General features: G+C 42.4%; 1 protein-coding gene across 6 annotated transcripts; it reads right to left on the reverse strand.

The window, feature by feature from the left end:
* Positions 1-4,002: 4,002 nt before the first annotated feature.
* kdm6bb (lysine (K)-specific demethylase 6B, b) lies at positions 4,003-22,279 on the reverse strand. 6 transcript variants are annotated; one of them, XM_085797526.1, is made up of 22 exons: positions 22,119-22,279; positions 19,622-19,759; positions 17,262-17,319; positions 16,449-16,572; positions 15,040-15,096; positions 14,530-14,749; positions 14,175-14,420; positions 13,893-14,048; positions 13,540-13,815; positions 10,738-13,367; positions 10,502-10,628; positions 9,943-10,048; positions 9,182-9,387; positions 7,940-8,088; positions 7,775-7,843; positions 7,526-7,674; positions 7,301-7,415; positions 6,704-6,891; positions 6,439-6,580; positions 6,219-6,345; positions 5,939-6,109; positions 4,003-4,804 (listed from the first exon to the last, which is right to left on the reverse strand). In XM_085797526.1, exons 4-22 carry the CDS (start codon positions 16,565-16,567, stop codon positions 4,781-4,783), a joined length of 5,277 nt encoding a protein of 1,758 aa, XP_085653652.1. In that variant the 5' UTR covers positions 16,568-16,572; positions 17,262-17,319; positions 19,622-19,759; positions 22,119-22,279; the 3' UTR covers positions 4,003-4,780. The 6 variants fall into 6 exon arrangements, 5 of the variants coding, with proteins under 5 accessions (XP_085653652.1, XP_085653648.1, XP_085653649.1 ...); XM_085797522.1 differs by having other exon boundaries at positions 7,775-8,088; XM_085797523.1 differs by lacking the exon at positions 19,622-19,759 and having other exon boundaries at positions 7,775-8,088; positions 22,119-22,267.
* Positions 22,280-22,286: the final 7 nt, after the last annotated feature.

Raw genomic sequence — 22,286 nt, forward strand, 5'->3', positions numbered from 1 at the left:
GTTTCTAGGAAACTATAGGAAAAAGTTAGCATGTGACCAAATATTTGGGAGGCAGGCATCATTTCATGGAGTCTGTGAAGATTAGAACCACGTGAGTAAAGTGGTTTAACATTTATGACCAAAAAATCATTTTTCACTCTCGAGAGTGAATTTTGTCAATCATAAGTTTCATGAGAATTGTGTTTAGACCAAAAGAGATGATTGCAAATTTGTTTTATACATGGGTTGTGGTATCTATGAGCTACAACATGAGGTAGTAAACCTAGCATGAAACAGCACCATTTTAGCTGTGAGAGCAATAAACCCAAGCTAAGGTAGCTGTGGGATAAATGGCCAGGGGTAAGTTGAGCCACCTATCCTATACACTTAATGAATGTATTTTGGCAGTATATGTCCAAATGATTACATCAAGATTCTGTATGTTTGTGATTACAGTAAGTATGTTCCTATGAACAGGAAAAGTTGTTTATAGTGTGCCAAACTTTACTTTCAAAGAAAAATATCTGGGATTCTTCCCAAGATGCCACGTAATTGCAAAACTCCCCAAATGTAAGTGAGTTGGTGGCTCAGCAGGAAGTCCCTGCAGTTTGTGTTCACCTGTAACCTGGACAGATGAAATATTAAGTAAAGGGGGAGGTAGGAGATGGATGGAAGGAAAGAAGGGGGGGTTGATCAATTTACCCCACTCCTATGGTCAACTTACCCCATTCATGGGGTAAGTTGAGTCACAAGACCACTTTTTTTGAACATGCTATATTTTAAAAACAGTTATATTTACACTCATTCTGTTAATTTGTAGGGATGCAAAACATCCTGAAATATATGCAGATGTGTTAGTTAGCAACAAAACTATAATTGTCTTGATGTAGTGATCCTGAATACAAAAAGTGGCTCAACTTACCCCACTCTCCCCTATATCAAAACACTACTCGGTTTATTTCTCATGGATATGTTTTCCTGGCATCCAACCAGACTCAGGTGAAAGCCAGTCTCATGCCTATTAAGTATTGAATTTTACTGTCTCTCAGAAATCTTGTCCTGTGTGAGAAACTATATGAAAACAATACAAAATCATGCATGTCTTAAAATCAAACTAACTTTGCAGCAAATGTCAAACTATGTCTCCTGCCTCAAGAGCTGCCCTTCATATTTCATTAATATTTGTTTACATCTTCGCAACATAAAGTTCTAATGTCATTTGATGTTGATATTTTGTTGGTTTTAGGTTGTGTTGTTAAAGCAGAAGTAAGCGATCCGGTCGTTTTGGCTAACTTCTTGTCAGCCGATGGAGTTAGCAGTCCCCGCCCTCGTCCCTACGTCACCACATTCACGCGCATCCCTTGGCTGCACGCACAGAGAGGACCGCCTCTTTATGCCGTTCTCTCTCCTCATTGGATAAAGGTTGTAGGATACAAGGAAAGTTTTCTCCTCGGCTTACAGCAGAGCAGAGTGACTGACAGACCCATGTTTCAGACCAAACACTCTATATAAGTGATTGCTGTCGGAAGATATAACTATTTAAGACTTATATTAACACAAATATTCCGCTTACTTCTGCTTTAACTAATCAAAATCTATCCAAAACGTCTATCCATTGGTGGATGTTGATGGCAAACCAACGTTGGGTTTTGACATTAACCTGATTTTCATTTCCATCTACAGTACAATCAAACGTCTGTCCAACATTAGAGTCCATTAGAGTCTGTCTTCCTGACGTTACATGGATGTTGAGTGCCGACCGGACATGTGGAAAGGACTAAATCAATCACATCTTCATCTCAACATGAGAAACAGCATCCAGAGAGAGGGAATCAAAGTCAAAGATCCGTGGTTGAATAATTTATCAAAACATTTTATTTTCTTGAACAACAATACAATATGTCACAGAAAAATCACAGAGGGATTTAAGACAGGTCTGGCTCAGGTTTTTCTTCTATGTGAGTTCTTTTTGAAACAATAAGTGCAGCATAAATCAAACCAGTCAAGAGGGAAAAGAGCATTATTACATCCTTCAAATAATATTAATAATGAGGACAAGACACAAAAAACAAAACCCAGACGCCATTAAAAGTCACATCCCTAAAAGTCTCTGCAAAAGAGTCAAGAATTACAACTACTGCTAATGCTCATCATAAAACCACTAATGCCTCACAAGATTATGAATTTCATACAATGGAAATAAAAGTTAAAAAAGATCTTTTATTTATCCTTTCGATACAGTACAAAGACATCATTCCATTTCTGTTCCCAGTAAACTGTGGGAAAATGGTTCGAAGCACCAGCTGGTTGGTTTGAGCTGTGTCAGTTACTTATGTTCATACATCATTATATATGCTGCTTAATGAGGGGGCATTGAGGCAAGGAGGGGTCTAGCACCATGAAATTCAAACCACCCCCCTGATTGCACTTCCCCTATCCACACTTTATGATCATACTACATTTTCAAAATACCTTGTAGCCCCTTATCAAGTGAAGTACCCTTTGAAATGCAATAAATATATAAGAAAACAACCATGTACAGTATAAATAATGTCACAATTTACAATTTTCAAATTTCTCTGTAATTCAAAAATCAGAAACTGACAACAAAAAGAGGTATAAAAGTGGGAAGAAATTCCCATTGCAGTAATTTAACCTAGATTGAAACAGGATATTTTTAGGGTGTATTATAATACAGCAACAACAAAAACAAAAACGACTGAGGTGGACAAATTTGACCACATACAAATTAGATTTTTGATTGAGAACAAAACTACATAAGTCTTCTAGTAAACCTGAAAACCTGAAAAGATACATTATGTACATGAAATGGTGTGCACAGACTAATGAGGGAGGGGGTACGATCTGAAGGTCGTGGGGATTTCATAAGAGTGGTTACACAGCAGTAATACTGAACATCCACCTCAATGACAAAAAAGACCTGTGAACACAGTCCGGTGTGGTACAGTATGTGACAACCAAATTTCATTCAGTTTTAAGTAGAGCGAGACTATAAACTCACTTAATATCAACTTATTCTGTGAACTACTGTGTGTGTCAGCTAATAATGAACAAAAACTTGCAGTTCCACTAGCGAGTAGTGACCAGTTTATTTTACAGCTCAGTTCATATGCTGGTCATGATTCTATTTAAAATATCAGTATCAATAATCTATATTAAATGTTATTTAAAAATACTATCAGTCAATATATTTTTAGTTGTTAAAACTAAAATTAAGCGAATGCAGTATACAACATGATGACAAACACAGTGAATAAAAAACAGTGTCTACAGTGAAAAAACAAACAAACTCAAAATAACAGCATTGGAATTCAAAGGCAAAGTTTGGACTATGTAGCATCCACGTAATGAGAACTTTTCTTTTGAAGGACTGTCTAAATATTGACAGAAAAGGAAATTGGTCTTATTTTGTCATGTTTCAGTTGATGTGCTCTTTATCATGTTAAACTGGAAGTACAGTATATGAAACCCGTTGGCAGTGCACGGAGCTGAGTCTCATGGACGGATGTGTGGAGCAGAGTGGAAACACTGAAGTGCCCTGCAGTCTGGTCATCTGTTCGCCCTTGTTGGCTTTTGCATTAGAAGATTATGATTGTGTGTCTCTTTGGACGTATGTATTACTTTTTGCAGACTGCAATGGGCACTTCACTGACACAAACAACTATAGTGACCCCGACCTCATACCGCGTCTATGCACACCACCGCGTATCCCGTAAATTCATTCACAATTTACAATTATTTATTTTCTCTGTCATCTAGAAACAAGAACGTAGCAACAAAAGAGGTATAAAACTGAGATTGTTTTCCCATTTCAAAAATAAAAACAACACTATGTCTGTTTTCTGGGTGTATCTTAGTAACCAGACCAACATCTATTTTGCTGGGTTTGTGAAAAAACAAATTTAAAAAACTCACTTTCCCATCTACATACTTGATTTCCAACTAAGAATGAAACCATATTAGTCCTCTAGTAAACCCGTATTTTAGAGACACTGATAAAAATTTTGATTTGTTTTTTTTTAATACTTACATAAAACCTTATTTGTGTGAGTTTAATCCTCTAATTACCTCTCCTCTAAATACAGTTCACAAGGCCAATGTGGTGTACTTCTAGGCTGGTAAAACTTTTTAAGTATCTAACGAGAGTAAATAACATTGGAATAGCACCTCGAAGAGTTTACAGACAGGAGTTACAAATGCCAGAGTTTACCTGAATACCAAACAAAAACAGAAACCAATACGATGCCAAATGTGACAATCAGCTACTTCTCCTGTGAAGCAATTCCCCTGCTGGTACAATAGAATCACAGCAAATTCATGGACATATAGAATAACTAGATTGGTGTAAAAAAGTTCTACTGAATTTGCATAAAAGTACCTGAATTAATACAAAGAACTGGCTACTTGACGCTTTTGAATCACAGCAGTGTCCGTTAAACATATAACCTGATTTTCAGTGCTAGCAGTGCTCACATTGTGTTTCTTTTTCCTTTTTTTTGTCGTTTTTGTTTTTTTTGTACACATCAGAAATGCTTTTCATGAGAAGTACCAGTCTAGTCATTCTATTTTAAAACACACGTCCAATCAGCAGCTGGTATGGGGAAGACAGTGAGCTATAGTTGGATTGGCTGAGTATCCATACCTTATGTGATGTAAACAATACCGAGTAAACGTGATTGGCTGATTCAGAAAGTGTTTGCAGGAATAGATTGCCTTGAAGACAACATTTGTGCTGCCATTAGAGTTTTGGTTATGGCTGAAAGACACCAGGGCGGAGTCATCACTTTGAAGGGGGTGATGGAGCCTGAAGAGGAAGAGAAGATGAAGAGACAGAGCTCAGCTGATCACATGAAAAAGTTGTGTGCATATTAAACCTTCAGTTACAAACCAATGACTAATTAAGAATGCATATCTTATATTTCCTGATGTAATTATTTCTATTTTGTGCTGAATTGTTATTTTAAACTTTTGTGGATGAAACCTGTGTTGGTTTGGATTTTGTGGCACTATGTCAACCTGCATATGAATCACCTCAAAATGTACAACAACAATATACATTGTTTGAATGAGTGATGATGATTTTACTGCAGCCACTGATTGAGGAGGCAAACAGTTTGGTCTAAATGAAAAAAAGAAGAGTTAAAGAGTCATATCACATTCTCTTTATATCATTGTTGAGTGTGCTTTTTTAGATTGAAAATGTAAAAGAAGTCATTAGCTTGAGCTCATACTGTAATGAAATTGTTTGGTGAAGCGATGTTAAAAAAAAAATCTCCAAAAGACAATTGAAATTTACTCTAGTAACAGTAGCTTGTGCAACACTGTGAACAATTAGTTTTCATTAGTGTTTTTTGATGGTTACACTTTCATTTCCCACTGGAACAATGTTAATGCCTGTATTACATCAGCATCCTCCGTGATGCATTTGAGAGCTTTTAGTCTGCTCCCAAAAGGAAGACAAACAACAGACCACCATGGAGGTTGTGGAAAGTTGCAATTACAAAGGAAGGGTCAGGTTAGGTTAGCTTAGGTAATTGTATTTAAAGGCACCAGGACAGTCAAAGTTGATGACTGTCGTAAAACTTACAATGAACTGAACCTATAGCCTGAAAGACAGGAAGTCTTGCCAGAAATCTAATTTTATGACACAGCATCCACCTTTTGTAGCCCCACCTAATTGACCCTCTTCCAACTTGAATGCAATTGTGTTAGAACTTCTACTAATCACAGTTTAACAGGTCTGCTCATTTTATCTAACGGAGTCCTACTACCAAACCTTGGGTGTCAGGGAGGTCAAACTAAATCAGAAGTGAGATACTGTTAGCAATGGATTTCAGTTGTACACTGTAGATGCCTAAGAACTGTAGCAGAGGAACATCACTTAGATGTGCTTTGGCATTAATGTTACTGTAGTAGACAATTAGAAAAAGAGACTGACCAGCGTGAAGCTGTCATAGATTTTCATCAGCTCCTCTATTCGATACTGTTCCAGTATCACGACTCCTGCCAGAGACGGGGCCTTCGCTCGGGCACAGTCCTCACAGTGCACCACATAGGTCTTCTTACTGCTGTTCTCACTGGTCACAAACAGCAGGTCAAACACCTCCAGCTGCACAAACACAGTTATGGTCCCATGGTGCATCAGCATCATGTACGGTACACAAATGCATAGTTTCCTTTATGCATATACAGTAAGGCCAGTGGGAAAAGAGACTCACATCACACTCATTGCAGTAGTAGGCTGGCTCATCCTTCACACGATTCTGGTAGCAGATCTTCTTTCCTGCAGCCACCAGCTGGTCTCTCAGAATCTGGATTTTCTTCATGGACTGCATGAGGCAGTATCTGAGAGAGACAGAGAGATATACGTGTATACACAAGCACAAACACACAGATACATATGACATTTGTACACATTTATATAAAGAGACATCTCACTTGATCATCTTGTAGGTATCCTGATCAGTGATCTTGATGGTGCGAGCCACATTCCAGGAAACGTGGATCATGGGAACAATTGACTTAACCTTCTTCACCTCGTTCCACTCGAAGCGCTCCAGGGCAAGTTGATATTGGTACGCTAGGAGAGCAGAAAACACAAACAGAGGTGAGGCTGAAGGTGGACAGCGTATTAAACAGTATATATACGTTGTAAATTGAGACAAAGAGCAACATCTGACTGTCAGTCTTTGCTGTAACTCACAGTTGAGTGGTCCCACGTTCCAGGCGATGTTGTTGCACCAGCCCACTGCCTGGACCCAGTGCACAGTCCCCGCATTAATCCACACCAGGTCGCCCGGCCTCTGAATGAAGCGGTACACGGGAATGTTGGAGCTGTAGAGATCCTCCAGGACTGGCCACCAGGACCCTGTCAGGTAGTCCACTCCATGCCTGAAGGAAACCATTTGAAACAATGAAATGTAGCCTGTACAACACCAGTGGTTTCCAACCTTTTTTGGCTCGGGACCCCATTTTGACATCACAAATTTCTGGTGACCCGTCAATCAAGATGTGCCAGCTCAGATGCTGAGTTTTATTTGAACTTGATTTATATTTGAGAAAGTGAAAGTATAGAATACAGTTGTTTAAGATTGTGTGTGGTGTTTTTAATCATAATTTTAAAAAGAATAATAATAAGTTAAAAAAATTATCAGTAATTTTTTTTATCAATTACTAGACATTTCAGTCAACCCCATCTGAACTCCAGGTGACCACACATGAGGTCTCGACCCCAAGATTGAAAAACACTGCTGTACACAGACCTTGAAACTTTGTGAAATCAGATCGTCTCTTCACTCACTTCTCACAGAATCTGTTGATATCTTCCCAGTAGTTCTCATGGACAGCAAACCATTCACAGTCACCAGGTCCGATATTGATGTTGACGGAGCAGAAATTGTTGTTCTCTTGATGTCCTGGTGACAAATGCAAAGAGTCAGGTCGTTCAAATCGTTTCAACAGACCTTGCTTGTAAAACCACAGGGTTACAGGTGTCCAGTTGTGAGGCTGCTGGACACACACTAACCTGGCGTCCGGCTGCCTGGCACCTTCATGTAGAGCTGGACAGTGTTCATGCCCAGGATGGTGTGGCCAACATGACTGAGCATGTTGTTGCTGGATTCCACTCTCATGAAAGCTGGCAGCTTCAGCAGCTCCTGCAGCTGGGGCTTCCACCTTAAAAAACAAACAAACACAAAAAAACATGTGGGGCAATGTTAAACACCAAGCACCCTGAGTGAGCACAGTTTGAGTGATTTTAATAACATCTTCTCACCTTTTAGGGTCTGAGAGATCGATGTTGGTCCCAAATTTAATGATCTTTCCACCTGTTTTCTGCTCTGAGCTGAAGGAAACAGACACAGAACACAGTCTGGGTTGAGATTTGTCCGCAGAGTAAAACAGTGAATTCGGTACAAACAGATCCCAGCTATATGCTAACCTGAGCGTGCCGGTGGCAGGAGCAGAGCTGGTGGTTGAGGTGGGATTTCCTTTGCCGCTGGTTAAGGTCAGACCAGCTTTTGCAGGGTCAGATAGGTCTGAGGTCTCGGTCTGCTCTCCTTCCTCTTCATTCTCACTCTCCTTCTCCTCCTGTAACACATCTACATGAGCTTAGCTGACAGGTTGGCCAACTGCTAAAGATTAATACATCATTATCATTTACTTTCAATGTTGTGGACAAAGATACATCATGAGTAAATCATTATTTATCAGTTTAGACTTCATTAGTCCATACATACAGCATGAACAGATGCTTTATAAATGCAACACTTTTGCTTTCTCAACAGTTTGACACACAATGGCCCTTATGCAAGAGCAAACCTGCTGTAAATCGCTAATTTCAGCATGTGTCACTTCTGTTTGAGGAAGGTCCACATACATTGAAACGGTGGAGTCAACTTTTCAGCAACTTCCATGGGTCTCATATGTAAATATTACATAATTTGACATGAAGTTGATGCTGAAAATATAGCTAAAGCAAATTCACTTTTTGTCTTAGGACACAGATATAAAGAAAGTAAAATATATAACTATTTAGATTCAATTCATTCAGATTAAAGCCCATTTATTTCAATTCTAATCAGTGTTTCTTCCTCAGACAGACTGTACGTGACTTCTACCCAGTGCTTAATTTGTAAATCATGAGGTGCCGGAACGCAAAGTACATATGACAGCTCAGGGATGACGAGACGGGCAGAGGTCGCACACACACACACACACACACACACACACACACACACACACACACACACACACACACACACACACACACACACAGGCAGAGAGGGGTGGAGAGAGAGAGAATGGCGAGTGCAGCAGTGCACAGCGCGGTAGAAGCGAAACTATAAGATCTCCAACTCTTTCAAATGACGTTAAATCTATAAACAACATGGAATTATGGGGATTTGTTCTGTAAATTAATAAATACATATTATTTTATTTTAAACATTTTTAAAACGTTTTTTTTAATGAGAGGTGCCGGATCTGCCCAAATAAGTACCGGAACACAGGGAGGCCAAAATTAAGAGGTGCCGGATCTTGTTCCGGCAGGATCCGGCTCAAATTAACCCCTGCTTCTACCACAGCTCTGGACAAGCAAGTGTAAGTGAGTCAATGTTGTCTTTAACTACACTTGTGTCTATGTGTGTGTGCGCATGTGTGTGCTGTGAGGGAAAATGTCTACCTGTAGGCTCTCCTGGAAGCTGGATGCCTGGTACTGGGCGTATTTGGCAATGGTGGTGTGCGAGCGACTGCTTTCACAGGGCCACGTCTGTGATGAGCCACTGGAGTCCCAGTTCTCATCAGCAGGCTGCTGAACCTGAGTCCTCACTTCCACTGCATGGTCGGCATTGGCCTCCACCAGAGACTTAGTGGAAAACAGACCAAGGTCTACCAGAGGGGAAAAAAGAGCACAGAACAGACATAGTTATCAGATAACAGCAAATGTCTACCACATCCTTTACCTGATAATTGTAAAATACACACACTGAAACATGTAAATATATTCAAAGCAGCAAGTCCTCATGCAGCCTCCCAGTCGCCCAGTCATGGCTGGCATTCAAATATGAATCATAAAGACAAGTGATGTGAACTGAGTTGGTGACAATGGGGCTCTGGATGCAGCATTTCTTAGAACAAGCACACAGTTACAGTCTGGTTTCTACAACCTTGTGGACTGTGGAAAGATGTGGGATTCATGTCAAACACAGGAGCAAGAGAGAGCTGTCCAAAAACCCCAAATATATTCTTTATTGCAGAAATGACTCAATGTATCAAATGTCTACTACATCTAGAATAATAAGAATGTAATGATACGCCTGAGGAATCAATACTCCTCAATACTCTTTTCCATCCTCTGTCCCTGCTTCCTGTAAGTTTCTCTAATCTAATAGTCGGCAATATCAGCAGTGACTTGACTGAGACGAGTGTGGTGGATAAACTTACTAAGGCGGAGGGAGCCGGCAAGTCCTCTGATGACAGTGACAGCGTTTTTGGGATCAGTGCAGAACTGAAGCAGAACCGGAGAGAATGCGTCCCTCTTGCTCTCCAACTACATAAAACAACACAGCAAAGGAATTAACGTGTTTGCCTTAAAAACAAATGGAAACACTGACAGTTGGTGGGAAATGTGTGGATGTGATTAAACAAGGTAAAAACAAGTCAGCTCTCCCTGCTGCTACCGAGGAAACGATTCAAGAAATGTTCAGAGTAATTTAAAAATAAATCAAATAGTTATAATGGTGATTTACAGTTCATACATAAACAAGACTAAGTGCCCGCAGCTCTGAGCCCGTTGTGATTGCTGTAACTAATTAAAATGTCTAATGAATGTCTGTAGCAAATTTAATGGTAATCCATCCAATGGTTAGACTGACTCAAACATAAATGTTAATGAGATCGATGCTAGCATGGCTGAAAACTAGATTTTCAAGATTCGATTCATGATGATATTACTTGCTAGGTTTTTTTATTTTTTGGATTATGCCGATCTGTGTGCACTCACGTAGATACTTGGTGTGGGAGGGTTGAGCTTCTCTCGAGGGATGGGGATGTTGATGGCGATGTTAGGTTTGACGGAGAAAGTGGGCAGCAGGTACGACTCCTTGAATTTCCCTTTCACCCTCGTCCCCCTGGGAAGAGATCACAGAATGAAATAAAGATTAACAACTCACCTGTAATGTTCAATCAGAAAAATTTCCCTCCAAGAGCCCATGTTTAACAAAACAACCGAGTACTCACTTGCAAGCTCTGATCACTTCATCTGCTTTGTTTTCGATGCTGAGCTTGGAAAGTGGGATTCTTCTTTGTTCCTCCACCTCTGATATGTTGAATGTTTGTCTCCCAGCGCTCTCCACTTTGATCAAAAGGATCTTTAACTCTTTACACAGGCCCATGGACAGTGCTTTCAGTTTCAGTGGATCGACCGGAGCCACTGAACAGGGAGGTTTACTTGCTGGTGTGGAGACACATAGTTTGGATGTATTGATTGTTATAGTCGACTCTGAGTTTGAGGTCTTGGTATCTGGGTTTCTTGCTGCTGAGGATATCTTATTTTCCAACTCAGTGACCACTTCCTTCTCTGTTGCTACCTTCACCTCCGTGTTCCCACAGTCAGCCTTTTCTCTCTGGATGTCTTTGCTGTGTGGGGTTTGATTTTCTTGAGAAATCTGGCCCTTCATACTTTCTATGAGAGGTCTGGGTGAGCTTTTAGAGATCACCGGCTCTCGGGATGAAGCATCCCTTTCTTCCAAATCGTTAATTTCATTTACTTTGTTCTTAGGACAGATGACACGGCTTTCCTCTGCCTTTATCTTAATCTTGATCTCCCCTTCTCTTCCTCCATCCTTATCCTTCTGTTTTCTTTTTCTGTCTGTATGTCTGTGTTCTGTCTCTTTGCTGTGTTCTCGCTCTTCCTTGGTGGAAACAGTGAGGAGGCCGGTAAAAGAGGATGCATTTGTGGTGGTGAATCTCAGCTCTGCACTCAGCGATCCGTCCAAAAGAGATGACTTAATGCTCTTGGGGAGGTCCTCTGGATTTTTACGCTCTTTCGCATCATCCTCAGTCTTTTCCTGCTTCTCCAGCACCAGGGCGTCCACAGCAGGCTCGCTCAGATCTGTTGGCCTGTGGTGGGATGTCAGAAGTGTGTCTGAGGTAGTGTGAGTCGGTAACTGATTACTGGGGTTGGACGACTCAGTGGGATCTGATTTAGGGGAGAAATCATGATGCTCATGACAGTGGATCTCTGCAAGAGAGGAGGAGTACTTCACCCCACCTGCAGTGATAGCAGGAGGACCGCCGAATGGACCGCCTCGACCTGAGCCCCTCTGGCCTCCGAGAAAGGTGGCCAAGCTCTTGAAGACGTCATCCAGTCCTGCTTTATGGTGGCGAAGCTTATGAAGAAGGGAACCAGAAGTTTCCCCACTGCTGTCCTCTTCTTCATTTTCCTCCTCTGAAATTTGCTCGATTGCACAGGGCAGATCACAGAATTCAGACTTGTCACTGTGGGAATAATCAGCTGGGACACTTTCGCAAGGCTCTTTATCGATATCGTCGATGCTCTCGTTGTCCACAGGGGGAGGAGAAAAGCACTGGGTGGGGCTGGGTTGGAGGACAGGTCTACTTATCACTCCCTTTTCTAGTTCATCCTCGTCCTCTCCCAGAACGGACACTGGAGAGCCCTGCCAGCTCAGGACAGGAGGAGTGTTAGCAAGGTTGTCTCCTATTTCCCTCAGGTTTCCCATCACAGCCACAGGCTGGAGATCCGGGGCGTTGAGAACTCCTCCCTGGCCACTGTCTTTGCTGTGGACGGACAGCTCTGAGCTAACAGAACAGGCTTTGCTGAGTGGTGCTAAGGCTTTAAGTAAAAGTGAGGGGAGCGTATCATCGGGCTTTGCTTTCGGTCCCTCTTCTTTTGATTTGGATGTGACGATGGTGGATTTCTTTCTGGTCTTGTTGGAGTTTGTTTTCCTGGGTGGAGGCTGCATTAGTTGATTCTTGACGGGAACATTCTGGAGACTGCTGTTCTTTTTGGACATTTTGTGATTTTCAGCTTTTGAGGACGGTTGTGGAGAAGTGCAGCTGGGATGAGGAGCGTTGGCAGATGGCTTGCGTGGCCCCTCTGCTCGTTCCCTCCTCGCCCTGTGCTTTTGTTTTGTTGTTGACTGGCTTTGATTCTCTGGATTCAGAGTTGTTGACTCCATTTTACTTGTTTTAACTTCTCCGGAAGAGCTGGGGGCTGAGATGGGGATCAGCATTTCCTTTTTTGTTTTCAAACCTAGCTTTCTTTCTCTCTTCAGTGCTTTATCTCTTTTCTTTTTTCTGTCGCCCAACCTTTTCTCATCTTTTTTCTTGCGTCTTTTTCTTTCCTCACCCTTTCTGTTCGTCTCTAGAGCTTCTCCCTTTTTCTCCTTTTTCCCCAGCTTATCTTTTTGCTTGCACTCAGGCTTTTTGTGATCTTCTGACTCCTTCTCAGGCTTGTTTGCTCTGGATCTGCTGTGTGGGAACTGTCGAGAGCACAGGGGCTGCGAGGGCTTTCTGTACTTGGTGTCTGAAAACCTGGATTTTGGACCACTGTGAGATGTCAGAGACGTGGTGGACGTCAGGCTGGGTCTTGGTGCGTGAATGGGGCTTCCCTGGAGTTTCTGCTGTCCACTGAGGCCGGGACTACACTGACGAATGATTAATGGATCTTTTCTGCCACTGGCTGCCGAGTATGAAGAAGGACTGGAAGGAGCTCGTGGACTGCTGGCAGTAGAACCTCCATCTTTAGGACTACAGAGGAGGGATGAGTAGGGAGGAGAGTCTGCACCAGAAGACTTGGAGAGGGCAGGGTCCCTTGAATTTCCTCTTTGATGAGTGCGTTGAGGTTCCTGCAGAGTTAATATTACATTATTAAAAAGTTAATTTACACTTCTGTTCAAGGATCAAATAATAAATAATGTTAGACTCCCACTAGTCTGTTCAGAAAAAAAGGAGAAGAGCTTTAAATGCAAAACACAGACAGATTTCTGTTTTCATGCTGCTGCTCTGTTTATTTCTTACTGTGCTTTGTTTGTGGTGATGGCTACGTGACTCCTTCTCCTCCACAGGGTGTAGCGGGGGGTTGTGCTGTAGGACTCTGGGGTGGCCTGTGTGCCGCTGATAATGGTAATGATGGTTTTGGTGGCTGTAAGGCACACGGGTGTGGTCTGCTGGTGAAGACGAGATTTTCCGCTCGACCTTCCCTCTGCTTCCATGATGTGGCGGTCTGCTCTGGTTCAGAGCTGCCAGGCTACTGTTACTGAAGCCATGTCCTCCAGCTCGCAGTTTAGAGGTTTCCTGCAGATTTCAAACCCAAACAGGAGATATTACCAAAAGGGAAACTACAATTCTATCATTTAACGGACATATCTCACCTGTTGCTGTGTTGCTGAGGTCCTGTGGTCAGAGTGGTGGCAAGGACCCGCCCTGTCGTTAAGAGGCTTCCAGTCATCTTGGTTGCAGCGGTGGTGGCGAGGCGGTGATGGGGCATGGGTGAGTAAAGGTAAATGCCTTGATCCAGGATGAGATGGCTAAAACAGACAAGCATAAATATTCACATGTCACATGAGATGATTTACCAACGGGTGGTGCTGTTGCACAGAAATGAAATACACTGCATCGATCACAGTTTAGCATCTTTAAAAAGTTTACTCCACCTGATCAGGTCCAGAGTCCCTTCTCCTCTTCGCAGGACAATCTTCTCTTGGGGATAAAGGGTGCTGTGGGGGTGGACTGTGCTGGTGCAACTGGTCCCGCCGCTGATGGAGGGCTGGCCGTTTCCAGGGTCCCGGCCTGTTGTTTATCATTCTGCCCGGGAAGCTTCTGCGACAGTCTTCGGGGGCCCATCTCTCCGGTGGGGACTGGAGCTCCCTGTTGTTGCGATGTAGGCGAGGCCCCCCATGCTAACAGAGAGAGAGAGGAGGAGGAGGAGAGAGAGAAGTAAAATGATGTCACACTTCTAGATGCAAAAACAACATCAACTCTAATATCTCCCCGGTCAGCGCTGCGCACCACAGAGTTGCTGACGTTATTGTCCCAGGACGCGTAGCGGTCTCCGGGTCCCGTCAGATAACCGTTGTTGGTGGCGGCTCGGTTGTGGAATGAGCGTGTGGAGTTGTGATGCCAGTTCTGGGCCTCAAACAGTTGCTCTTTTCCGTCCCAAAGACGCAGATTCTGCCTGTGCCCCTTTGAGATACCTTTGTCCTGAACATGGTTCACTGTCCTCTCCCCCCTAAGACAAAGACCAACTGAACTTAGCAACAATGATCATGGCGTACCCAAAAATAAAATAAAAAACAACAACAACCCCACAGCATGACACAAATGAGACTTAAAATATCTAATGATTACTCATATACATGATAACATCAAGTTGTATACTGTTGTCTATGTAGCCAAGTGGTCTCAGTAACAAATAGCCTACAAGACAATATATAACTTTAAAGAAAGATAAAGAAAACATGCAAAATCTGACACATTTCCAGTGCAGTGGATGGATGATAAATTATTTGTTACACTCACCTATTATAAAGACGATTTGACAGTGGATGGTGTGATTGATTGCGCCCTCCCTGGCATCTGTAAAAAAAAAAAGAAAAAAAAAAGAAAAGCTTAAGTATCGATGTCAAAATGCAGTTCATGTGAATCAAGGAGCTCTTGGGAGCGCTTCTTGCTAGAAGTCAGGTTAGAGCCAAACTTGCTTGTTTTTCTTCTTGACTCTTGACCTCCAGTGTTTTCTTCTCTCTCCCTGAAGTAGTTGCTCTGACTCATGGACACTTCAATGATGGCAGATACTTTGGCAACACTCAAAAATTTGATCTTAGAAAGAATATTTTTCAATGGCAACTCTGGTGGGCCATGATAAACATATTACATAAAAGAAAAATGTCCTCTCAGGTAGAAATTAACATCTTTGACCACATCTAATTGGCATGACTCATTCATTAAAGTGTCTCTGCTAGGATTACTTAACCCCAGACAGAAAGCTATGGTGTCACTATGACACTGTTAAAACAACCTGATAGCTCAATAACTGATGTTGGTTTATTCTGTCTGTAATATAAAAAACTGAGAAATGCATATTGAAGTTTTTAATTTAACCTTCAAGGGAAAAAATCTCAGATTTATTGGTTCACATGTTGATAGAACTTAGTGACCTACACTGTTGCTTTTTCCCAGAGTAATGCATTATGTAGAGCCTGGAGTCATTCTTCTTCATCAGAGTCACTGTTGCCAAGAGCTACAACCATATATACATTTGTGTGTGTGTGTGTGTGTGTGTGTGTGTGTGTGTGTGTGTGTGTGTGTGTGTGTGTGTGTGTGTGTGTGTGTGTGTGTGTCTCTGTGTAGTTGCAGTTACAATCACATTCATTAGAGCCTCCCCAGCTGCTGCAGCTCAATAGTCAGACTTCAGCTTCTCTCAGCTGCAGCTGAAGAAATTGGGGTGTTTCATCATTCAACACAGTTGTGTTTGTTTCAACTGTGCAGATGAGTTCATGCTCACTGCTGCAGCTGGAGTAGGAGCTTTTCATGAATATGCTCATCCCATTTTCAGTTAATCAGTCCGCCCCATAAAGTGGTGCTTATCTTAAATCAGCCCAGACAACAAAGGCTGGAGTCCCACCTGCTGGAATGACCCTTGTTGGGGAAGTTCAAGTCTTAAGTTGTTCCACTATCCACTCCCACTGGCTATAAATGCTTTTCAGGAAGCCTTCAGTTTTTTTTTTAGTTAGGGTACTGTAAGTTTTACTGTAGTCATAGTGGAATTTTTGACAGGATTTCATAACTTAAGATCATAATGCAAAGAACATATGAGGTTATTTCCTACTTCTGAATTTATATTTGCCCATGTGAATGGACCACTGTCCCTTTAGAAATAAACTCAAACACTGTGGAAACACTTATAATCTCATGTGTATGGTGCTGCTGACCTGTTTGTGTGGCTCCAGACGCGACTGTTTACAGGAGCCCATTGTCCTCTGTTAGGTCCTCCAGCTGGATAGGAGTCCCATGTGTTACGGCCAGAGTACAGCTCTGCTGGGTGATACATGCAGCCTGGAACACATGTGTGGTTTAATGAGTATGGTGTTGTGATTATTAATAAACACATAAATCCGATTTACAGAAGGTATGACTACTTAAGTGCAACACAAAGTACTGAGCCTTTCAACCATTCAGCTCTTAGCATGTGTAGGAGCGATTTCCACCACACTGCATTGCACAGTTTTATTTTTGAGTAATTCCTACGCTTACATGATGCGGGACAAAATTGTGTGGATCTTAAAATATTCCTTGACGCTGATTCAGAAAACTACTTGACTCACTGACTTATTATTTTGAAATGGCCTCAAGGGAAGAACCCCCTAATCAATTAAAGTAAAATACAATTATAGCAGCAAGTGAACACTCACAAAACACAACATGGAGCAACTCACACGTGGGTAAATTCAGAGTTTGATGACATTTCAACCGTGCAAAACAAATATGTACCCTTCACTTTCTGTTGTACTCACTATTTGGTGCATGTGGTAAATGTTAAATACACGCACACACACACCTTTCTTTTAATAGATTTGTACCGACAGGTCATTCACATGTTGTACTGCCTTGCTCTAACCCCCTAGTCACCCTCAAACAGATATTAAAAGCAATGAGAGTAGTTGTTTTTAGACCGCATGAACATTGCAAACACATGCACACACAATACAAATACAGAAAGACAGAAATAAATGTGCTGTGGTTACCAGTCTTGGTCTGTATTTGAGAGGCCCTCCACTTCACACCTGAGAGCAAAACAACAGCCTGTGGACAAGACACATGTTTGAGAGATACGATCTGTGTGTGACTTGAACTGAATTAAGACAAACATGCATTTCTATATATATATATATATATATGTTGATTTCTTCTGGTTTCATGACAAACAGGCTTTGTATTATTCTTGTGTGTGCGTGGTTTACGTCAGCACCAAAGTGTCATTACAGTAGATTTTATTTCCTCATGCTGCATGTTCCGCTGCTCTGTATCTGTTCAGTGGTCATATCATCAGTCAGCCAGAGCTGCATTGTGCATTCTGTCTCTCTAATCGCTGCTTCCCAGCAGCCACCACAGCCAGTGGCTATCCAATGATGAAAAAACACAGTAGTAAGACGAAGGACCATGGCAACCTCCCTTTATGAGCAAAGAAGGAGAGAAGAATCATGGCAGGCAGTGCTACTGCAAAGTTTTTCTTTCCCCTGATTCCTTAATTCTTAAAGAGGACTGGTGTTGAATGTGTTTCAGATCAACATGGATAATCTATCTTCTAGACCTACGCCTTGTTCCCTTTCTTTGCTTCAAGCCCACAAACTTCCAGAGTCAGAGTGAGATCTACAGCTGCCCGCTGAAAACCAAAGCACTATCGAGTTTTGCGTTTCTGCTGAGACTAAAATTGCTCTCTTATTGTCTAATCAAAATTTTTAATTCCAAGTCTCCTGCTCTGCCAATTTTCATTTTCGTTGATTTTTTCCCTTTGTTTAAAACTCCATGGTTTCCGTACTCGCTCTTCTACTGACGACAGAAAAGATCTCTCACTGTCTCTATTGTTACTGCTCAAAATTTCATCACCTGCTACATTGTGAACTGACCTTGCAAACATCAACTTTGAATTGGTGCACCGTTCATAGGTCACACCTCTATACTTATTTCCGACAGCTATTTATACATACTATAGTGAAAAACCACTGTGCAACATTTACCACTTCCCCAGAGGTGCGTTTGTTTCTCAGGAAAGTTTGTTCCATGGAGGGTTGTCTGTGGTTAAGACGGTTGCAGTTGCAGTGTAAAAAACCTTTTTCTAAGAGCTGAATGAGCGAAGTGAGCAGCCTCTTCCTGGTCGTCCATTTCCGACCAGTTGCTAGAGCAACTAAAGCCAGACAGATCTTACTGCTGTGGCTTTAGGCCTTTTAGAAATCGACTACATTTAGATTTATTTTTAGAGTAGGAAGAAGACATGAGAGGCCTTTATGTGTGTACAGTATCTACTGCTACATTCAGTAAAATAAGTCTACAGCGTGTGCCATAGGTCGCTATATAAAGCTGTACAATAGACAAAAATGTCTGGTAATATCCGCACTAATCCTCATATCTCATGTTCCACTAAAATCGGCTTTTTGAGAGGCTAGTTTTATGAGCGCCTACACTAATGCTCCAATAACCTCTTCATCACTGGACAATACTTTGCGTTGAAGCCGTCTCTGCTCAGGATCTTGTTTGGATGACTTCATTGTTAGACTTGCCTGTTTGGATTTGACTCCCAGAATGTGTTAATGTCACATCACTGTTAATCTTTTTCACGCTTACAACTAATGTGTTTCAACTATGTTTGTGTGGAGCTGCAACATTTCCACACACACACACACACACACACAACATTGCACAGACAGACAGACAGACGGATAGCACACACTGCTGTTACAGAGTTGTAGTGAGGGAGCCGTCAGTCCACAACAGCTTACATTTGACTCCACACAACAATGGCTCACTTCCTCCGGTATTTAACCCTTCTGTGCAGGGGTCATTTGAAACATCTGGACTTCAGCGCAGGGGCCCAATGATGTCATGTGCAAAAGTGTTTAAGTTTCTGTTGCTTCATAGTGAAATGATCTTAAAGAAAAGAAATGTGCACTGCAAACAGCACAGTAAGTGGTAGCGTATGGTGTTGAATTTCTGCTGCATAACATCTTTAAAGATATTACAGTACTATGGGTGATTTGTACAGTGATGCAGTTGTGCATGAATGATGCTTTACAATTAAAACACTTCATTGCTTCCAGTAGTGGATGGTTGTCACCTTATCATAGACTAAACCTGCTGTTTGCACCTCTCAGTATGCTTTCTCTCCTACCTCTTGTCACCAAGGAAACCCTGGTCATCTCTCACGGGGAGAATGGAGCAGGGAATAACCATGCATTGACTGTGCTCAAACTCCCATTCAGCTGTCCAACCTTTTACAGTTTCACCAAATGAATCCTGTTTGCCGAGTGTTACTGTGACCTAATAGTGTGTTTATGTGTTTGGGTTTGTGTGTGTGTGTACATGACACATGGCTTTTAACTAGTCTTACCTTGCAATGAGCACTGAGAGAAAAGGGAGAGAGAGACTCTCTGGTCCAAATTCAATGATGCCGCCAGTCAGGAATAGAAAGACAGCAGACCTGTGCAGTCTCAGATCCCTTTAAATAGACATGCTCATCCTCCGCTAGCTGGTAAACACACACACACGGTGGAGAGAGAGAGAGAGAGAGAGAGAGAGAGAAAGAGGAAATACCAGTCATTTGGTGCACACATGTACAAGATAGGAGGGTTTTATTGTTTCAAATCAAGGACAGTATCTCTTCTCCATCCCTCAGGTATCGCTGCCATTCTCTTCTTTTCTATTCTCGTCTCTCATCTCGACAACACATGCTGTCACACACATCTGCACTGTTGCATTACTGACCCTCTACAGACAAAGAAGAGGAATGAAATGAGATGTAAGAAAGAGGAAAGAGGAAGGTTGGACCAGTAACCTTTGACAGGCTGGCAGGCTTTCTTTCTCTCCTTATGGCCCTGCCCCTTTGCATTTTTCTATCTTCCCTACTTGTTTCAACAAGGCTTCTTTTCTTTCTTGATACCCAATATGCCAGCCTCCTTCCTTCCTTTCTCTTTCAGGCTATGTGCATGGCTCTGCCTATGCCTCACCCTCCCTTTTCTCTGCACGCTGTGTCCTTGTATCCCTGGCAACCGATGATATCATTTAGTCCAGAGCTGGGAGCAAGGCCTCAAGCAAGGAGGGGAGTGTTTGCGTGTGTGATTATAACATGGAGAGAGAGGGAGGAAGAGAGAGAGAGAGAGAGAGAGAAGAGGATTTAATGTATACTTCTACATTCCTCTCTGCTTCCTAACTGCTCACTCGTCTCAGATGTCTGCAGCATTTGTGCAGCAGCTCTGTCAGCTGAATAAACACATTCAGTGAGTAGTGAAGAACCGCTTCTGATCTTAAAACACACTTTAATCTGTGTCCTCGTTTGGACAAATCAACAGTTTGTCACATTCTTGCACATCTCATACCATCTGGAGCTGCTTGCTAGCTGCAGTGAACCACTGCAGATGTGCATCTCTCGCTGAGACTTTATGAGCATGTGTGTGTCTTTGTGTAGTATGTGTGTGTGTGTGTGTGTGCGTGTCTGTGCGTGTGTGTGCTTCCTATACCATAAAAGGAAGGATGGGCTGCACCAGACCAGACCTGTCTCTGGTGGCTCCTCGACTAGCTAACACGAGGAGCAGAGACATGAATAGAGCAGATGGAGGCAAAATGAGAAGCTACTGTACAACATAGAGACGGACGGAGGCTGCACAGACAACCCACCCTGAGTGCATGCACATGTATGATATTATTGGATATAGGCCTGAAATAGCGTCACCATCACGGGGAAAGAAAGCCGAATATCAATCACATTTCTAAAAATAACATCCCTGCAGCCCCGCTTCACTCTGCTCTATCCCCTTCTCCCTCTCCAACAGCAGCTTCTCCCAGTGTATGCTCCATAAAGCACAGCCCTCTGAGGGGTACTGGAATGTACCAAGGCAAGGTCAAGAACAAGAAAGAGGGGTGTCTTTTGCAAACAATGCAAAAAATGTACAGCTTCTTTTGAACAAAGACAATGAAGCAGGTTAACAGATCTGAAGAAGACACCTCATGTGTCACGTGTGCGTGTGTGAGCCAGACAGCTGGTTTGTGTGGTAAATGGTAACCTACAATTGCACATCCGGGAGGGTTACCAAAGCTGGCAACTGAAAGCATACACTGGGTTCATGTTGCACGTTTAGTGACAATAACCCCAGATGTCTTTTGTTTATTCGGTTTCAAACAGTGTGAAGATGTGGGAGTCAAACAGTTGAGCCAACTATTTTATAAAAAAAACCCCCACAACAACAGTGTGCGAGAGAGTGTGTTCAACAAACTGAGATGAACTTTCAGTGGAGCCGAGTACTGTACAGCCTGTGACACAGTTTAGACATCACTCTACTAGGAGATTAATCATCACACTTAGTCACACTGAGGCTTCTGACTATAGTAAACCTGCCTCAAATACACACACACACACACACACACACACACACATTAACCACACACACACACGCAGACATGCTCACGTGCAGACACAGTGTGCAGAAATGTGAAATGATGAATGTATTTAAGGGAGGCTTGGAGGTTACACTTGTGGTTACATTTGGGCTCTGATGAACTGTTGAACATTAGCCTGTGTTTGTGTGTGCATGTATGTGTGTGCGTGTGTGTGACTGTGTATGTGTGCGTGTGACAGAGAGAGAGGGAGAGAGAGAGCTTCATGCATGAATGTGCAGCACAGTCTGCAGACACACTGCAGTATGTTCAGATCACTCAGAACAATGACACACAGAAAACACACAACAATCCAAAAATGTAAACAGCACAGCACGGAAAAGAAACACCAACACACACATTCACACTTCTCCCACACTGGACAATGCATGCAGTATATTTCCATTCAGCCATCAGCAGAAAGCCAATCAAGTTGCCCCTTTGTACCTCTCTTTTACCTCTTTTGTTGTCTTCTTTCTCTTTGGTCCACACGCCCCTCTGCTCCCCTTTTCCTCCCTTTCACTCCTCGCCACCTTGTCTCACCCGATCCTCTCCTCTGTCTCCTTTCTTCCCCTCTCCTCCTCTTCCTGTTTCCTCACTCCACTCTCTCTGATGCTTGGGCTCTC

This window comes from Trachurus japonicus, chromosome 14 (genome assembly GCF_045865225.1).
Source record: "Trachurus japonicus isolate A0001 chromosome 14, Traja_1.0".
Lineage (NCBI taxonomy): Eukaryota > Metazoa > Chordata > Actinopteri > Carangiformes > Carangidae > Trachurus > Trachurus japonicus.